The sequence below is a fragment of the Ylistrum balloti genome, unplaced genomic scaffold (assembly GCF_031769215.1).
Source record: "Ylistrum balloti isolate Yb309-2 unplaced genomic scaffold, AGI_CSIRO_Ybal_v1 Utg370584, whole genome shotgun sequence".
Lineage (NCBI taxonomy): Eukaryota > Metazoa > Mollusca > Bivalvia > Pectinida > Pectinidae > Ylistrum > Ylistrum balloti.
This window is the reverse complement of record NW_026782363.1, coordinates 278,334-297,185: the sequence shown is the minus strand read 5'-3', so window position 1 is coordinate 297,185 and position 18,852 is coordinate 278,334. Positions and strand designations below refer to the sequence as shown.

The 18,852-nt window shown below is 36.4% G+C and overlaps 1 protein-coding gene across 1 annotated transcript in view; it reads right to left on the bottom strand.

Moving 5' to 3' along the window:
* Positions 1-9,714, bottom strand: part of LOC132556681 (apoptosis-stimulating of p53 protein 2-like) — an 82,642-nt gene extending 72,928 nt beyond the window's left edge. Inside the window, exons 1-2 of the mRNA XM_060221115.1 lie at positions 9,589-9,714; positions 9,269-9,328 (exon numbers count right to left, since the gene is read on the bottom strand). Of these exons, the coding sequence (XP_060077098.1) occupies positions 9,269-9,274 (6 nt within the window). The 5' untranslated portion in view covers positions 9,275-9,328; positions 9,589-9,714. The remainder of the gene's footprint in view (positions 1-9,268; positions 9,329-9,588) is intronic.
* Positions 9,715-18,852: the final 9,138 nt, after the last annotated feature.

Here is an 18,852-nt window from a genome sequence, read left to right as displayed (position 1 = left end):
TGAAAAAATCCTCTCAGCCATTTTGTGTTTTTGATCAGTCCAAAAATCAAACGGGCACAACTAGGGACCAAGGAGAACCTATATATGCAACTTGAGATAGATCCACCTAGTACTTCTCAAGAAATAGTGATAACAAAAATTGTTTACGGACAGAGAGAATGGACGGACGGACCACGGACGCAAGGCAATTTGAATAACCTATCATCTGATGATGGTGGGCTAAAAATGCCCAGTACACATTTGTTCAGTAAAACTGTGCAGAAAAAAAGTCCCAGAACACTGTTGCCAGGAGTATCCCAAGGTACAGTCAAGGAAGCACTCGAGTGATAAACCTTGAGCAGGCAGGGGAGATAATTTCAGAGTGCTAAACAAATAGTCCAATGTTGTCAAAAGTTTGATACTTCTATGATAAGATAGACTTCAGTGATGTTACAGCTAGAAGATAAGGCGATTAAAAATGAGGTTCTGGTATCTTAAATCAACATCAGTAATTCACAACCCACCATGTATACTTAATCTACATATAAACATTGGTACAAACGGTCTCTTGCCCATTCAAGGCTGGACATGAAATTCTGTTTGAAACTATCTAAATTTTAAAAAAAAATTGATCAAAAACAAAAACAAAAAAAATTTATCAACAAAGACAATAACGTAAGACATCAGAAGTAATATAAATCCCCTCCAGATTCATCACTGAGTGATGGGAAACCAAGACTGAAGAAAACAGACAAGTATGTGTAGTTTTCTGAAAATGCAGCTGCTGAAGTACTGACAAGGATTTTCTAAAAAAAATAATGATAACCTTGACCTTGAAGTGATCATTTTCTCTCCACCTAATAACTCTAAGGGTTTCAAAAAAAAGGCAATGACAAATAGACAATTCATCACTCTGTTCCATAAACTTCTTACCAAAATTAGACAGAGCCAGACTGTTCCATATACTTCTTACCAAAATGTACACAGAGCCAGACTGTTCCATATACTTCTTACCAAAATGTACACAGAGCCAGACTGTTCCATATACTTCTTACCAAAATGTACACAGAGCCAGACTGTTCCATATACTTCTTACCAAAATTAGACAGAGCCAGACTGTTCCATATACTTCTTACCAAAATGTAGACAGCCAGACTGTTCCATATACTTCTTACCAAAATGTACACAGAGCCAGACTGTTCCATATACTTCTTACCAAAATGTAGACAGCCAGACTGTTCCATATACTTCTTACCAAAATGTAGACAGAGCCAGACTGTTCCATATACTTCTTACCAAAATTAGACAGAGCCAGACTGTTCCATATACTTCTTACCAAAATGTACACAGAGCCAGACTGTTCCATATACTTCTTACCAAAATGTAGACAGAGCCAGACTGTTCCATATACTTCTTACCAAAATGTAGACAGAGCCAGACTGTTCCATATATTTCTTACCAAAATTAGACAGAGCCAGACTGTTCCATATACTTCTTACCAAAATTAGACAGAGCCAGACTGTTCCATATACTTCTTACCAAAATGTAGACAGCCAGACTGTTCCATATACTTCTTACCAAAATGTAGACAGCCAGACTGTTCCATATACTTCTTACCAAAATGTAGACAGAGCCAGACTGTTCCATATACTTCTTACCAAAATGTACACAGAGCCAGAACTCTGAGAACAGATTACAGCATAGCACTCTATGTCAGGATTAGAAAATTTGATGAACAAGGCTAAATATGACAACACAGCCAGGTAACACACTGTTGACATGAAGTCAACCATGAAATAAATAGCATGTCTTGATGTTTTAGAATATGTACAATAACAGATATGAGTGATGTTAAAAAAAAGTATTTTTTGTATTATTCATAAATCACGTCACAATGAGAATATCTACAGGGACTGACAATAAACGTCAACAATGGTTACTGATGGTTCATTTAGTAGGCAAGTCTGGTGATTAATAGACAGCTATCAAGTCTGGACAAATTGCAGGTTAGTGCAGGACATCCCTCCTGTCAGTATAGGGCTTGTGACTATTTCTCCAGGGTTCACCTTAAAACCTGACTAACAAGTTTAAACAGTCCAAACATTTTAGTTTATCCAGAAAAACAGGCAACTTATAAAAAGTCATTTAAAAAACCTGCCTTTTAATCATTTGTTAGAAAGATGAAAATGTAAAATGTTAGGAAATGTGATGTTAATATGTTGTCAGATTTATAAAACATTTATTGCTATAAATGGTTGTATGTTCCTTAAACTTGCTCACATTCTTGGTCTGTAGAAAACTAGTAAGATTTTACTCATCAAGAGTACATTTCATTATACCACAAGCCATAAAATTTCATACATGAAAGTAACATTACAACTTAACATTCAACATATAATTATGTAAAATCATCAGTGAACATTTATTCTATAAAATGACTTTGTTATTCAGGAATATAAAAATATATAAGGAAGTCAGCTGTAATTTATCCTTACGGTGTTATGTAAGGAATTCAATCAAGGGAGATCGGCTGTAATTTACCCTTACAGTGTTATATAAGGAATTCAAACGAGGGAGGTCGGCTGTAATTTATCCTTACAGTGTTATATAAGGAATTCAAACGAGGAAGGTCGGCTGTAATTTATCCTTACAGTGTTACATAAGGAATTCACATTAGGGAGGTCGGCTGTAATTTTTCCTCACAGTGTTACATAAGGAATTAAAATGAGGGAGGTCGGCTGTAATTTATCCTTACAGTGTTACATATGGAATTCAAACGAGGAAGGTCGGCTGTAATTTATCCTTACAGGGTTACATATGGAATTCAAACGAGGGAGGTCGCCTGTAATTTATCCTTAAGTGTTATATAAGGAATTAAAATGAGGGAGGTCGGCTGTAATTTATCCTTACAGTGTTACATAAAAATAATGCTGAAAAGGACATGTTTATGAAAGAGAGCACCTTAGTGTTTTTGGCATTTTGACAGGTGTCCAATGACTTTTAAGACTGTATCTGTTGACCCAGGCTGATTTAGTTAAATAGAAATGATAACTTGTCTTTGGGTAGTGAGCTGGACTCCGACCTACCAAACCCCAGAAACAGAAACTTGCCTTGTTGTGAGACTTCAACCCATCAAAGCCCCACAAATGGAGACTTGTCTTAAAGTGAGACTTCACCCATCAAAGCCCCACAAATGGAGACTTGTCTTAAAGTGAGACTTCAACCATCAAAGCCCCACAAATGGAGACTTGTCTTAAAGTGAGACTTTGACCCACCAAACCAAAAATGGAAACTAATAACATTTTTATCAGAATTAGCACCCAGAATGCCTGAACAATTGTTTACAAAAAGGCTGTTTGTAAGGGGTAACATTTCCAGTTGAAGTTTTGTGTGAAAAATTTCATTTTTATAGTCAATAAATATAGAAAAAGTGTCACATAATTTACTTGTAACAAAATTATCTCACCACAGATCCAACCACTAATTACAAGACTGCATCATACAATTTCTATTTTCAAAGTCACAATACATTTTCCTATTCAAAAGTTCAAATCATAGCCTGATTGATATTATCCTGGTAAATTCTTTCAGTTTAAAACAAACTGACAAACTTTTACAGCAATGGCTATATTCTTGTTTACATAGGTGCCATCTTTGTTCATAATGGAAACAAGACAGAGCTATCAGTGAGTTGAGAATCCCTGCTACCAATAGCCAGTAGACAGAATGTCCAGCAGGGTTTCCTGTCCACAGCAAAACAAATTAAAAGCTAGATAGAAAATGAGGGAGAACAAGAGTGCTGCGGATGGAAGCATGATATGCCAGTCACACCAACCTTGTTAACTTAAATACAACACGAACCATCCCTTTTGCAGCAATGCAAGTGCTATTACAGAATTCCATTGTAAGTCCAGGAACTTGTGACTTGACACTCAGCTTAGTTGCATGGTATAACTCATTAAATAGAGGGCCACACAAAGAGCCCATATCATACGCTAAAAGTTTTGCTTCTTTTATCATCGGGTTAAATTCGAAAGGAATTAAATAAAGAATTAAACATTTTGTTTTGCATTTGTACACAATGCAAATATTTGGCAATAAAAGGGGCATAACTCTGAAAATAACATAAAAAACAGTAATATCTTAAATAACTTTGCTTTTTTATCACCATATCAAATTTGAAAGAAATTAAACAGAAGTTCTTGCCTTTTCTACACGATGCCCATATTTACCAACAGAACCCAAACAGGTATGATATTTCTGGGTACCTTGACAGGTGTGATATTTCTGGGTACCTTGACAGGTGTGATATCTCTGGGTACCTTGACAGGTGTGATATCTCTGGGTACCCCAACAGGTGTGGCATGTCTGGGTACCTAAACAGGTATGATATCTCTGGGTACCTTGACAGGTGTGATATGTCTGGGTACCCCAACAGGTGTGATATCTCTGGGTACCTTGACAGGTGTGATATGTCTGGGTACCTTGACAGGTGTGATATTTCTGGGTACCTTGACAGGTGTGATATGTCTGGGTACCTTGACAGGTGTGATATCTCTGGGTACCTTGACAGGTGTGATATGTCTGGGTACCTTGACAGGTGTGATATTTCTGGGTACCTTGACAGGTGTGATATTTCTGGGTACCTTGACAGGTATGATATCTCTGGGTACCCAAACAGGTGTGATATCTCTGGGTACCCCAACAGGTGTGATATTTCTGGGTACCCCAACAGGTTTGATATCTCTGGGTACCCTGACAGGTATGATATTTCTGGGTACCTTGACAGGTGTGATATGTCTGGGTACCCCAACAGGTATGATATCTCTGGGTACCCCAACAGGTGTGATATTTCTGGGTACCTTGACAGGTGTGATATCTCTGGGTACCCCAACAGGTGTGATATTTCTGGGTACCTTGACAGGTGTGATATCTCTGGGTACCCCAACAGGTGTGATATGTCTGGTATTGCTTTCAATATAATTTGCTGCATTTGCATGAACAGGGAGGGGCAGGAATTTTGGTGAATATGGTATACCAGATTGTTAGTATCTCAAACCTACTTCATTATTATAACTACTACTTATCCTAAGAATGACTGATGTAGTGTTCAGTAGCAATACCAAGATGTATATCATCAAACTTCTGTACACTGATCGTCTTTGATTAGTTGGACAAGCTTTGGGTAATTCCAACTTTTATCAAGGTATGTTTTAGTGCAGAAGTTTGACTAGAGATATTAAGTGATACAAACCAGCAGGTACGGCTGCTGGGAGCCACATTCAGGATGAGGCTTGCTGCTGAGAACAGCCTCACTCTGAGTGCACATCTTTATCAGGCTGGGTAATAAAACAGGTGATGGAAGCTTGCTTTAACCTGAGTAGTAAGGTGGAACCCTTCATAAATAAATATCAAGGTAATACTTCTTAAGTTCAGAAAGTTTCTGTGTAAAGATATTTATTTTGAGTTTGAATGTAAACAATTACAATGTAAAGAAAATTTTCAGTAGATTTTTTAATGGAAAGACAAGGGTTAATTTTGTATAAAGCCCAGTCCTTGTAGGCTTGTATAATTCATCTTTACTAATTACAGCACTAAAGAAAATAAATCAATACATCTACAATAGCTCTCCCCATTTGTATTTATTATCAATGACATCTACATCATTAATAACAATCCTAAATCATTTCTATCTTTCACTTTGATCTCAGAAAAAGTGGTTCTATTAGCTCAAGTTCTAGGATGGAAATTATACACAAAAATAATTAATTTTCTAACAATCAAATTTCAAAATATATCTTGTAAGCGAGACATTTTTCAATCTAATGATGGTGACCAGTGAGACTGTCAAAATGCAGATGGTGGACAAGGCTATAAATGTATATAATATCCAGGACATTAGTGAGGGTGGTGATATCTCCCTATATAACACCATATCCTCCTACAGCCTGATGGTGGTGATATCTCCCTATATAACACCTTACCATCCTACAGTCTAATGGTGGTGATATCTCTCTATATAACACCATACCCTCCTACAGCCTGATGGTGGTGATATCTCCCTATATAACACCATACCCTCCTACAGCCTAATGGTGGTGATATCTCCCTATATAACACCATATCCTCCTACAGCCTGATGGTGGTGATATCTCTCTATATAACACCTTACCATCCTACAGTCTAATGGTGGTGATATCTCTCTATATAACACCATACCCTCCTACAGCCTGATGGTGGTGATATCTCTCTATATAACACCATACCCTCCTACAGTCTAATGGTGGTGATATCTCTCTATATAACACCATACCCTCCTACAGCCTGATGGTGGTGATATCTCTCTATATAACACCATACCATCCTACAGCCTAATGGTGGTGATATCTCTCTATATAACACCATACCCTCCTACAGCCTGATGGTGGTGATATCTCCCTATATAACACCATACCCTCCTACAGCCTAATGGTGGTGATATCTCCCTATATAACACCATATCCTCCTACAGCCTGATGGTGGTGATATCTCCCTATATAACACCATACCCTCCTACAGACTAATGGTGGTGATATCTCTCTATATAACACCATACCCTCCTACAGCCTGATGGTGGTGATATCTCTCTATATAACACCATACCCTCCTACAGCCTGATGGTGGTGATATCTCTCTATATAACACCATACCCTCCTACAGTCTAATGGTGGTGATATCTCTCTATATAACACCATACCCTCCTACAGCCTAATGGTGGTGATATCTCTCTATATAACACCATACCCTCCTACAGCCTAATGGTGGTGATATCTCTCTATATAACACCATACCCTCCTGCAGCCTAATGGTGGTGATATCTCCCTATATAACACCATACCCTCCTACAGCCTGATGGTGGTGATATCTCTCTATATAACACCATACCCTCCTACAGTCTAATGGTGGTGATATCTCTCTATATAACACCATACCCTCCTACAGCCTGATGGTGGTGATATCTCTCTATATAACACCATACCCTCCTACAGCCTAATGGTGGTGATATCTCTCTATATAACACCATACCCTCCTGCAGCCTAATGGTGGTGATATCTCTCTATAATACACCATACCCTCTGTCAATGATAAGTCCAGACTGACTATCTAGCTGTCAACGTTTAGTCAAGACTGACAAGCTAGCTGTCAATGTTTAGTCAAGACAGACTATCTAGCTGTCAATGTTTAGTCAAGACAGACTATCTAGCTGTCAATGTTTAGTCAAGACAGACTATCTAGCTGTCAATGTTTAGTCAAGACAGACTATCTAGCTGTCAATGTTTAGTCCAGACTGACAAGCTAGCTGTCAATGTTAGTCCAGACTGACTATCTAGCTGTCAATGTTTAGTCCAGACTGACTAGCTAGCTGTCAATGTTTAGTCCAGACTGACTAGCTTGCTGTCAATGATTAGTCCAGACTGACTAGCTAGCTGTCAATGTTTAGTCCAGACTGACTACCTAGCTGTCAATGTTTATTCCAGACTGACAATCTAGCTGCCTATGTTTAGTCATGACTAATCATTTATCTGTCTATGTTTAGTCATGACTAATCATTTATCTGTCTATGTTTAGTCATGACTAATCATTTATCTGTCTATGTTTAGTCATGACTATCTAGCTGTCAATGTTAAGTTATTCACATGAACTTTAACATGTAGTAGAAAAACATTGGCAAAAAAAAACCCCATCCCTAAACTGATAATATGACATGTTACACATACAACATAAGACAAGCCATCTTGTAAGTTTTACAAATTCAGCATTTTTATAATATTTTACAGTACAAGCAAACTTTGATATCCATGGAGCTAAACACCTGATAAATCCATTTTCCAGTCCAATGAGTAAGACATAGATAAAACAAGACTGTGGGTGTATAGTTTACTGGTCAATTAAGAACAATACTTCAAAACAAACATTAATCTTGATTTCCTGTCTATTTAGCCTGAATATAAAGATGCATTTTCATAGATAAAAATTGTCCATAAAGATGGTCATACACAAGTTTCAACTGTGATTTTTTTTATTATATCCTTATGTATGAGGTAGTGGTAGATTATTTCACCGCAATGAATCAAGGTTTGTGTTTTGGCAAACTTTCAATAATCTATGTAGACAGATTATTATTCCTCAAAACATCTCATTACATTACATAACTATATCTAAGTCTAGAAATTCAATCTTTGGCAACCAATATGGATTATTATACACACGTAACTGTTTGTTTAATTTCAAACAGCAAACAAGTACTCAACCTGAGCATCAACTCCCCTCTACCTCCTCCTCTTTACACAATTTCATGTAATCAGAATATATAAACACCTATTGCTATGATGATAATGATTTGTTTTTATTTCCAACTATTTGTGCTGATGAATTCACTCTAACAAGAGTACCAAGGGTGAAACAATCTTCCTAAGTCAAGGAAAAGTGCATTTACCTTGCTCTATCAAATAAATACAAATATGCAAATGACACAATAACTATGAGCAAGCTTGATAGTTCATTGTAAACCCAATATCAGTACCCAAGGCCTTTTGGTAATTAAGAGTTTTAACACATTTGACCCCAGTAACTTTGAAAGTTGTTCAAGGTAATTCATTTTCACAAATTTGGCAGCTTTTATTGCAACAAACTATAGGCCCAATATCAGTATCCAAGGACTTTCAGGTATGAGGAAGAAATTATATTTTAATACATTTGTCCCTTGTGACTTGGCAAAGACGTCAAGGTCATTCATTTGGATGTACTATGCTATAGCACTTTATCAGTACACCTGGGCCCCTTGGTTATTGAAAAATTGGGATAAATTGACACTGGCTGAAAGATGCTATGTAGCAGCATAAACTAACTTAAAATCTTGACAAGAGTGAAATTTTGAACCAAAAGACAAAATAATTAAGATACTACTTAGGTAAATACATTGATGATAAAGACAACTAAATCACAATTAAGTCTCTCAATTTTGTTGAATTGAAATGTCATAATAACTTTTCCTATCATGTATTGAAGGGAAAAGTTAAAAACTGCAACATCTCATTAAGTTTACACATGAACTGACAGATGAACACTATCTTCTGACCAGAAGTTTGGAAAAGCCTTATAAAAACAAGAAATGAAATTGGGAACAAAACACACTTCAACATTATATAATCAATGATGTAAGCATCCAGTACAATAAACAGACTGTCAACATCATCAATAAAGATATAGTGTACATTTATAAAGCTTTCATTGAGGTCAGTTCACTCACCACCATAGCTGTTCTTCATCCTACCATCACTTTACATTACCACACATCTTCCCCCTGCTGCTGAAATAAATATCTCTCATACATATCTGTGTGATAACTTCTTAAATCTGTTTTTATTATCACTATTTCAATGAAAAGGAAAGTTAGAATAATCATTCCTTATCAATCTACAACCTATAAAATATATTTCATTTTAATTAAAACTTGTTTATACTTGTATTGCATTACCCAGATTTAAATTTAAAGGGAAAAAAGTAAATATTTATGTTTTTATTGACTAAAGATCTCCTACAGGAACATGTTTCACACCGTGTACTTACCTGGTTACTGGATGAAAGCTCTTTCACTTCATGTTTTACCGGTGAAATCTCTTTCTCTCACAATGTTTTCAAACAACACTTAGAATTTCCTCTTCATAGTATTTTGGTCAATAGCAACAGTTCATCGAAGAATTATCAGATCAAAAAGCTGAAATACAGAAAACGTGATCCCAAAAATGATGTGTATTTCACTAGTGGTACAGTAAACTGTTTATAGTCAGTTAGATATAATCAAGGATTGTCATCTACATTCTGTGCATGCATTGATAGTTTACATTAGGGTTATTGTACATTGCTTGGTGCCTTTTTTATATTTGAAAACCACAGATTTTCATCAAGCATTAAAAATTGAATAACCTTAAACACATTCTTAGAACAGTGACAAGTTCAATAGCTGTTACATCAAACAAGAAGCAGTAGGAGATGTCAATTAGGCGTCATTGTCAACGCCACGAAAACAAAATAGTTCCAAAAGCAAATGATTAAATGTTTTTTATTTACAAATACATAATGTAACATGATATCCACAATCTTACATGCCTCTTCAACTTTAAACTACATTTATGTTGAGGGATGTAAACACATTTAAATCAGTACCACTGATGACAAAACCATAAACTACTGTGCAGGTTTGATCAACATGGGTAAATACTGTGGCTTGTCATAAACTACTGTGCAGGTTTGATCAACATGGGTAAATACTGTGGCTTGTCATAAACTACTGTGCAGGTTTGATCAACATGGGTAAATACTGTGGTTTGTCAGCTGCACCTAGCAACTATGTAATGTAGTATAAACATATACGGCACAAACAGTACCGTTACTCAACAAAAAACAGCTGACAATGTATGAAGATGGAACACCAGAGTTTCTCAAATATTGACCTTTAAAATCGAGAGAAATCTTTTTTGTTTGCTCAAATTCACCTACCACAAAGAAGGAGAAAAAAGGTAAAACTGACCTCACTTAGAGGATACAGAGAAAAAAAATTACCTCACTCATGGGAGATGGAGGGAAAATTCATCTCACTCATGGGAGAAAGAGGGAAAATTCATCTCACTCATGGGATAAAGAGAAAAAAATCATCTCACTCATAGGAGATGGAGGTAAAATTCATCTCACTCATGGGAGAAAGAGGAAAAATTCATCTCACTCATGGGAGAAAGAGGTAAAATTCATCTCACTCATAGGAGATTGAGGGAAAATTCATCTCACTCATGGGAGAAAGAGGTAAAATTCATCTCACTCATAGGAGATGGAGGGAAAATTCATCTCACTCATGGGAGAAAGAGGGAAAATTCATCCCACTCATGGGAGAACGAGGGATAAATTCATCTCACTCTTGGGAGAAAGAGGGAAAATTCATCTCACACATGGGAGATGGAGGGAAAATTCATCTTACTCATGGAAGAAAGAGGGAAAATTAATCTCACTCATGGGAGATAGAGGGAAAATTCATCTGACACACAGGAGAAAGAGGGAAAATTCATCTGACACACAGGAGAAAGAGGGAAAATTCATCTCACACATGTGAGAAAGAGGGAAAATTCATCTCACTCATGGGAGAAAGAGGGAAAATTCATCTCACTCATGGGAGAAAGAGGGAAAATTCATCTCACTCATGGGAGAAAGAGGGAAAATTCATCTCACTCATGGGAGAAAGAGGGAAAATTCATCTCACTCATGGGAGAAAGAGAGAAAATTCATCTTACTCATGGGAGAAAGAGGGAAAATTCATCTCACTCATGGGAGAAAGAGGGAAAATTCATCTCACTCATGGGAGAAAGAAAAATTCATCTCACTCATGGGAGAAAGAGGGAAAATTCATCTCACTCATAAGAGAGAGAGGGAAAAATCATCTCACTCATGGGAGAGAGAAAATTCATCTCACTCATGGAGAAGGGAAAATTCATCTCACTCTTGGGAGAAAGAGGGAAAATTCATCTCACTCATGGGAGATAGAGGGAAAATTCATCTGACACACAGGAGAAAGAGGGAAAATTCATCTGACACACAGGAGAAAGAGGGAAAATTCATCTCACACATGGGAGAAAGAGGGAAAATTCATCTCACTCATGGGAGAAAGAGGGAAAATTCATCTCACTCATGGGAGAAAGAGGGAAAATTCATCTCACTCATGGGAGAAAGAGGGAAAATTCATGGGAGATAGAGGGAAAATTCATCTCACTCTTGGGAGAAAGAGGGAAAATTCATCTCACTCATGGGAGAAAGAGGGAAAATTCATCTCACTCATGGGAGAAAGAGGGAAAATTCATCTCACTCATGGGATAAAGAGAAAAAAATCATCTCACTCATAGGAGATGGAGGGAAAATTCATCTCACTCATGGGAGAAAGAGGAAAAATTCATCTCACTCATGGGAGGAAGAGGTAAAATTCATCTCACTCATAGGAGATTGTGGGAAAATTCATCTCACTCATGGGAGAAAGAGGGAAAATTCATCTCACTCATGGGAGAAAGAGGGAAAATTAATCTTACTCATAGCAGAAAGAGGGAAAATTCATCTCACTCATGGGATAAAGAGAAAAAAATCATCTCACTCATAGGAGATGGAGGGAAAATTCATCTCACTCATGGGAGAAAGAGGGAAAATTCATCTCACTCATGGGAGAAAGAGGGAAAATTCATCTCACTCATGGGAGAAAGAGGGAAAATTAATCTTACTCATGGCAGAAAGAGGGAAAATTCATCTTACTCATGGCAGAAAGAGGGAAAATTCATCTCACTCATAAGAGATAGAGGGAAAATTCATCTCACTCATGGGATAAAGAGAAAAAAATCATCTCACTCATAGGAGATGGAGGGAAAATTCATCTCACTCATGGGAGAAAGAGGGAAAATTCATCTCACTCATGGGAGATGGAGAGAAAATTCATCTCACTCATGGGAGAAAGAGGGAAAATTCATCTCACTCATGGGAGAGAAAATTCATCTCACTCATGGGAGAAAGAGGGAAAATTCATCTCACTCATGGGAGAAAGAGGGAAAATTCATCTCACTCATGGGAGAAAGAGGGAAAATTCATCTCACTCATAAGAGATAGAGGGAAAATTCATCTCACTCATGGGATAAAGAGAAAAAAATCATCTCACTCATAGGAGATGGAGGGAAAATTCATCTCACTCATGGGAGAAAGAGGGAAAATTAATCTCACTCATGGCAGAAAGAGGGAAAATTCATCTCACTCATAGGAGATTGAGGGAAAATTCATCTCACTCATAGGAGATTGTGGGAAAATTCATCTCACTCATGGGAGAAAGAGGGAAAATTCATCTCACTCATGGGAGATGGAGAGAAAATTCATCTCACTCATGGGAGAAAGAGGGAAAATTCATCTCACTCATGGGAGAAAGAGGGAAAATTCATCTCACTCATGGGAGAAAGAGGGAATTCATCTCACTCATAGGAGATAGAGGGAAAATTCATCTCACTCATGGGAGAAAGAGGGAAAATTCATCTCACTCATAGGAGATAGAGGGAAAATTCATCTCACTCATAGGAGATTGTGGGAAAATTCATCTCACTCATGGGAGAAAGAGGGAAAATTCATCTCACTCATAGATGGAGAGAAAATTCATCTCACTCATGGGAGAAAGAGGGAAAATTCATCTCACTCATGGGAGAAAGAGGGAAAATTCATCTTACTCATGGGAGAAAGAGGTAAAATTCATCTCACTCATAGGAGATGGAGAGAAAATTCATCTCACTCATGGGAGAAAGAGGGAAAATTCATCTCACTCATAAGAGATAGAGGGAAAATTCATCTCACTCATGGGAGAAAGAGGGAAAATTCATTTCACTCATAGGAGATAGAGGGAAAATTCATCTCACTCATAAGAGATAGAGGGAAAATTCATCTCACTCATGGGATAAAGAGAAAAAAATCATCTCACTCATAGGAGATGGAGGGAAAATTCATCTCACTCATGGGATAAAGAGAAAAAAATCATCTCACTCATGGGAGATGGAGGGAAAATTCATCTCACTCATAGGAGATAGAGGGAAAATTCATCTCACTCATAGGAGATTGAGGGAAAATTCATCTCACTCATGGGATAAAGAGAAAAAAATCATCTCACTCATAGGAGATTGAGGGAAAATTCATCTCACTCATGGGAGAAAGAGGGAATTCATCTCACTCATAGGAGATAGAGGGAAAATTCATCTTACTCATGGGAGAAAGAGGGAAAATTCATCTCACTCATGGGATAAAGAGAAAAAAATCATCTCACTCATAGGAGATGGAGGGAAAATTCATCTCACTCATGGGAGAAAGAGGGAAAATTCATCTCACTCATAGGAGATAGAGGGAAAATTCATCTCACTCATGGGAGAAAGAGGGAAAATTCATCTCACTCATGGGAGAAAGAGGGAAAATTCATCTGACTCATAGGAGAGATAAAGGCAATATTTACCAAATTCATAGCTTGAGATGGAGTGAAATATATCCCAATTCGTGTGATACATTCAAAATTCAACAGCCAGACTGTTTAAAATCTAGATGCACATTTGACCATTTCCTGTACATTGCAGTCTCTCAATGTAAAATTTTACCATTATTAATAACCACTGCTAAAATACTGATCTTAAGTTTTTATACATTTTAGTGATTGTTATATAGCTACAGGTAAAGGTCAAGGTAATGCAGCATTGGTTATACCAGGCTACAAGGTCAAGGTAATGCAGCATTGGTTATACCAGGCCACAAGGTCAAGGTAATGCAGCTTTGGTTATACCAGGCTACAAGGTCAAGGTAATGCAGCATTGGTTATACCAGGCTACAAGGTCAAGGTAATGCAGCATTTGTTATACCAGGCTACAAGGTCAAGGTAATACAGCATTGGTTATACCAGGCTACAAGGTCAAGGTAATGCAGCATTGGTTATACCAGGCTACAAGGTCAAGGTAATGCAGCATTGGTTATACCAGGCTACAAGGTCAAGGTAATGCAGCATTGGTTATACCAGGCTACAAGGTCAAGGTAATACAGCATTGGTTATACCAGGCTACAAGGTCAAGGTAATGCAGCATTGGTTATACCAGGCTACAAGGTCAAGGTAATGCAGCATTGGTTATACCAGGCTACAAGGTCAAGGTAATGCAGCATTGGTTATACCAGGCTACTGCTTTATAAAGGAAGATCAACTAAGATAGAAAGCAAATAAAATCTCAATGGCACAGTTTCTCACAGAAGTATTTTTGATAAACAGTATTCAACTTAAATGTGGATTTCGTTATAAAAAAACATACAGACTCTATTGTGATAATACGATAGATATCAATAAGTATGGAGATAGTACTAATCATTTACAGATTACATAAACACTTACATGGAGAACTGCATTCAACAAATCCACAATATTTCATCCAAGAATTTCCAATACTCACAATTCACTCTGTAAATCGGATAAATAACTTTAAATTTCCAAAACTTCAACCACACTCCTGCATATAAATGAGACTGTTGGGTTGCTGAAAGTTACGCTGCTTTGGTTGTACAATCTACATCCCATTTCGCATTTTTCTACTCCAGATGCTGTGATATGTTATCACCATTTTGTCAGATCTAACCTACACATTTACAATGGGTTTTTTTTCTCACTCAAACCTCCAGTCATGGCAGGCAGAGAAAGGTCCAAATCAGACTTGAATTTTGTTTCAATATTACTGTTACTAAATAAAAAACAAGTGATCTGCCTACCTTAGATACATTTGGAAGCTTTCTTCAATGGACCGTACTACAGATAACAACATAATCTGATGGACGTAGCTGCCAATTTTAAGCATTAACAAACCACAGATTTCCAAAAGCCTTGTTAGCATATCTCAGTTACTCCTGCACGCTATTGCTTTTAAAGGTCTTTTTACACATCTTACATGCAAATTCAAAGGTCTTATTCAAATCACTTACTTTTTGATGTATTCGAGTTTTCCCTAACATTTATGATTCCTCAACACTTTCTGATCAATGTTGGTAATCTGACAAGGCTAGAACATTAAAATTGCAGACAATATAAGATACACGAGTGTATTATCTTACAACTTCAGACTAACATCAGTGTATTATCTTACAACTTCAGACTAACATCAGTGTATTATCTTACAACTTCAGACTAACATCAGTGTATTATCATACAACTTTAGACTCATTAACATCAGTGTATTATCTTACAACTTCAGACTAACATCAGTGTATTATCTTACAACTTCAGACTAACATCAGTGTATTATCTTACAACTTCAGATTCACCAACATCAGTGTATTATCTTATAACTTCAGACTCACTAACATCAGTGTATTATCTTACAACTTCAGACTAACATCAGTGTACATCAGTGTATTATCTTACAACTTCAGTGTATTATCTTACAACTTCAGACAGTGTATTATCTTACAACTTCAGACTCAACATCAGTGTATTATCTTACAACTTCAGACTAACAACATCAGTGTATTATCTTACAACTTCAGACTGTGTATTATCTTACAACTTCAGACTTCATCAGTGTATTATCTTACAACTTCTGACTAACATCAGTGTATTATCTTACAACTTCAGACTAACATCAGTGTATTATCTTACAACTTCAGACTAACATCAGTGTATTATCTTACAACTTCAGACTCAACAACATCAGTGTATTATCTTACAACTTCAGACTCAACAACATCAGTGTATTATCTTACAACTTCAGACTCACTAACATCAGTGTATTATCTTACAACTTCAGACTCACTAACATCAGTGTATTATCTTACAACTTCAGACTAACATCAGTGTATTATCTTACAACTTCAGACTCACTAACATCACAACTTCAGACTCACTAACATCAGTGTATTATCTTACAACTTCAGACTCACTAACATCAGTGTATTATCTTACAACTTCAGACTCACTAACATCAGTGTATTATCTTACAACTTCAGACTAACATCAGTGTATTATCTTACAACTTCAGACTCACTAACATCAGTGTATTATCTTACAACTTCAGACTAACATCAGTGTATTATCTTACAACTTCAGACTAACATCAGTGTATGATCTTACAACTTCAGACTCACTAACATCAGTGTATTATCTTACAACTTCAGACTCATTAACATCAGTGTATTATCTTACAACTTCAGACTAACATCAGTGTATTATCTTACAACTTCAGACTAACATCAGTGTATTATCTTACAACTTCAGACTAACATCAGTGTATTATCTTACAACTTCAGACTAACATCAGTGTATTATCTTACAACTACAGACTCACTAACATCGGTGTATTATCTTACAACTTCAGACTCACTAACATCAGTGTATTATCTTACAACTACAGACTCATTAACATCAGTGTATTATCTTACAACTTCAGACTCACTAACATCAGTGTATTATCTTACAACTTCAGACTCAACAACATCAGTGTATTATCTTACAACTTCAGACTAACATCAGCGTATTATCTTACAACTTCAGACTAACATCAGTGTATTATCTTACAACTTCAGACTAACATCAGTGTATTATCTTACAACTTCAGACTAACATCAGTGTATTATCTTACAACTTCAGACTAACATCAGTGTATTATCTTACAACTTCAGACTCACTAACATCAGTGTATTATCTTACAACTTCAGACTCACTAACATCAGTGTATTATCTTACAACTTCAGACTAACATCAGTGTATTATCTTACAACTTCAGACTAACATCAGTGTATTATCTTACAACTTCAGACTAACATCAGTGTATTATCTTACAACTTCAGACTCAACAACATCAGTGTATTATCTTACAACTTCAGACTAACATCAGTGTATTATCTTACAACTTCAGACTCAACAACATCAGTGTATTATCTTACAACTTCAGACTCAACAACATCAGTGTATTATCTTACAACTTCAGACTAACATCAGTGTATTATCTTACAACTTCAGACTAACATCAGTGTATTATCTTACAACTTCAGACTAACATCAGTGTATTATCTTACAACTACAGACTCATTAACATCAGTGTATTATCTTACAACTTCAGACTAACATCAGTGTATTATCTTACAACTTCAGACTAACATCAGTGTATTATCTTACAACTTCAGTGTGTATTATCTTACAACTTCAGACTCACTTAATTGTATTATCTTACAACTTCAGACTAACATCAGTGTATTATCTTACAACTTCAGACTAACATCAGTGTATTATCTTACAACTTCAGACTCACTAACATCAGTGTATTATCTTACAACTTCAGACTAACATCAGTGTATTATCTTACAACTTCAGACTAACATCAGTGTATTATCTTACAACTTCAGACTCAACAACATCAGTGTATTATCTTACAACTTCAGACTCAACAACATCAGTGTATTATCTTACAACTTCAGACTAACATCAGTGTATTATCTTACAACTTGTATCACCTCTCTCTCTCTCTGTAGAGTTGTTATATCATCAATGTATCACCTCTCTCTCTGTAGAGTTGTTATATCATCATTGTATCACCTCTCTCTCTTTAGAGTTGTTATATCATCAGTGTGTTACCTCTCTCTCTGTAGAGTTGTTATATCATCAGTGTATCACCTCTCTCTCTGTAGAGTTGTTATATCATCAGTGTATCACCTCTCTCTGTAGAGTTGTTATATCATCAGTGTATCAACTCTCTCTGTAGAGTTGTTATATCATCAGTGTATCAGTTCTCATTGTAGAGTTGTTATATCATCAGTGTATCACCTCTATCTGTAGAGTTGTTATATCATCAGTGTACCACCTCTCTCTGTAGAGTTGTTATATCATCAGTGTATTACCTCTCTCTCTTTGTCGAGTTGTTATATCATCAGTGTATCACCTCTCTCTATAGAGTTGTTATATCATCAGTGTATCACCTCTCTCTGTAGAGTTGTTATATCATCAGTATATCACCTCTCTCTCTGTAGAGTTGTTATATCATCAGTGTATCAGTTCTCATTGTAGAGTTGTTATATCATCAGTGTATCACCTCTCTATGTAGAGTTGTTATATCATGTGTATCATCTCTCTCTCTGTAGAGTTGTTATATCATCAGTGTATCACCTCTCTCTGTAGAGTTGTTATATCATCAGTGTATCACCTCTCTCTGTAGAGTTGTTATATCATCAGTGTATCAACTCTCTCTGTATAGTGGTTATATCATCAGTGTATCACCTCTCTCTCATCAGTGTATCACATCTCTCTCTGTAGAGTTGTTATATCAT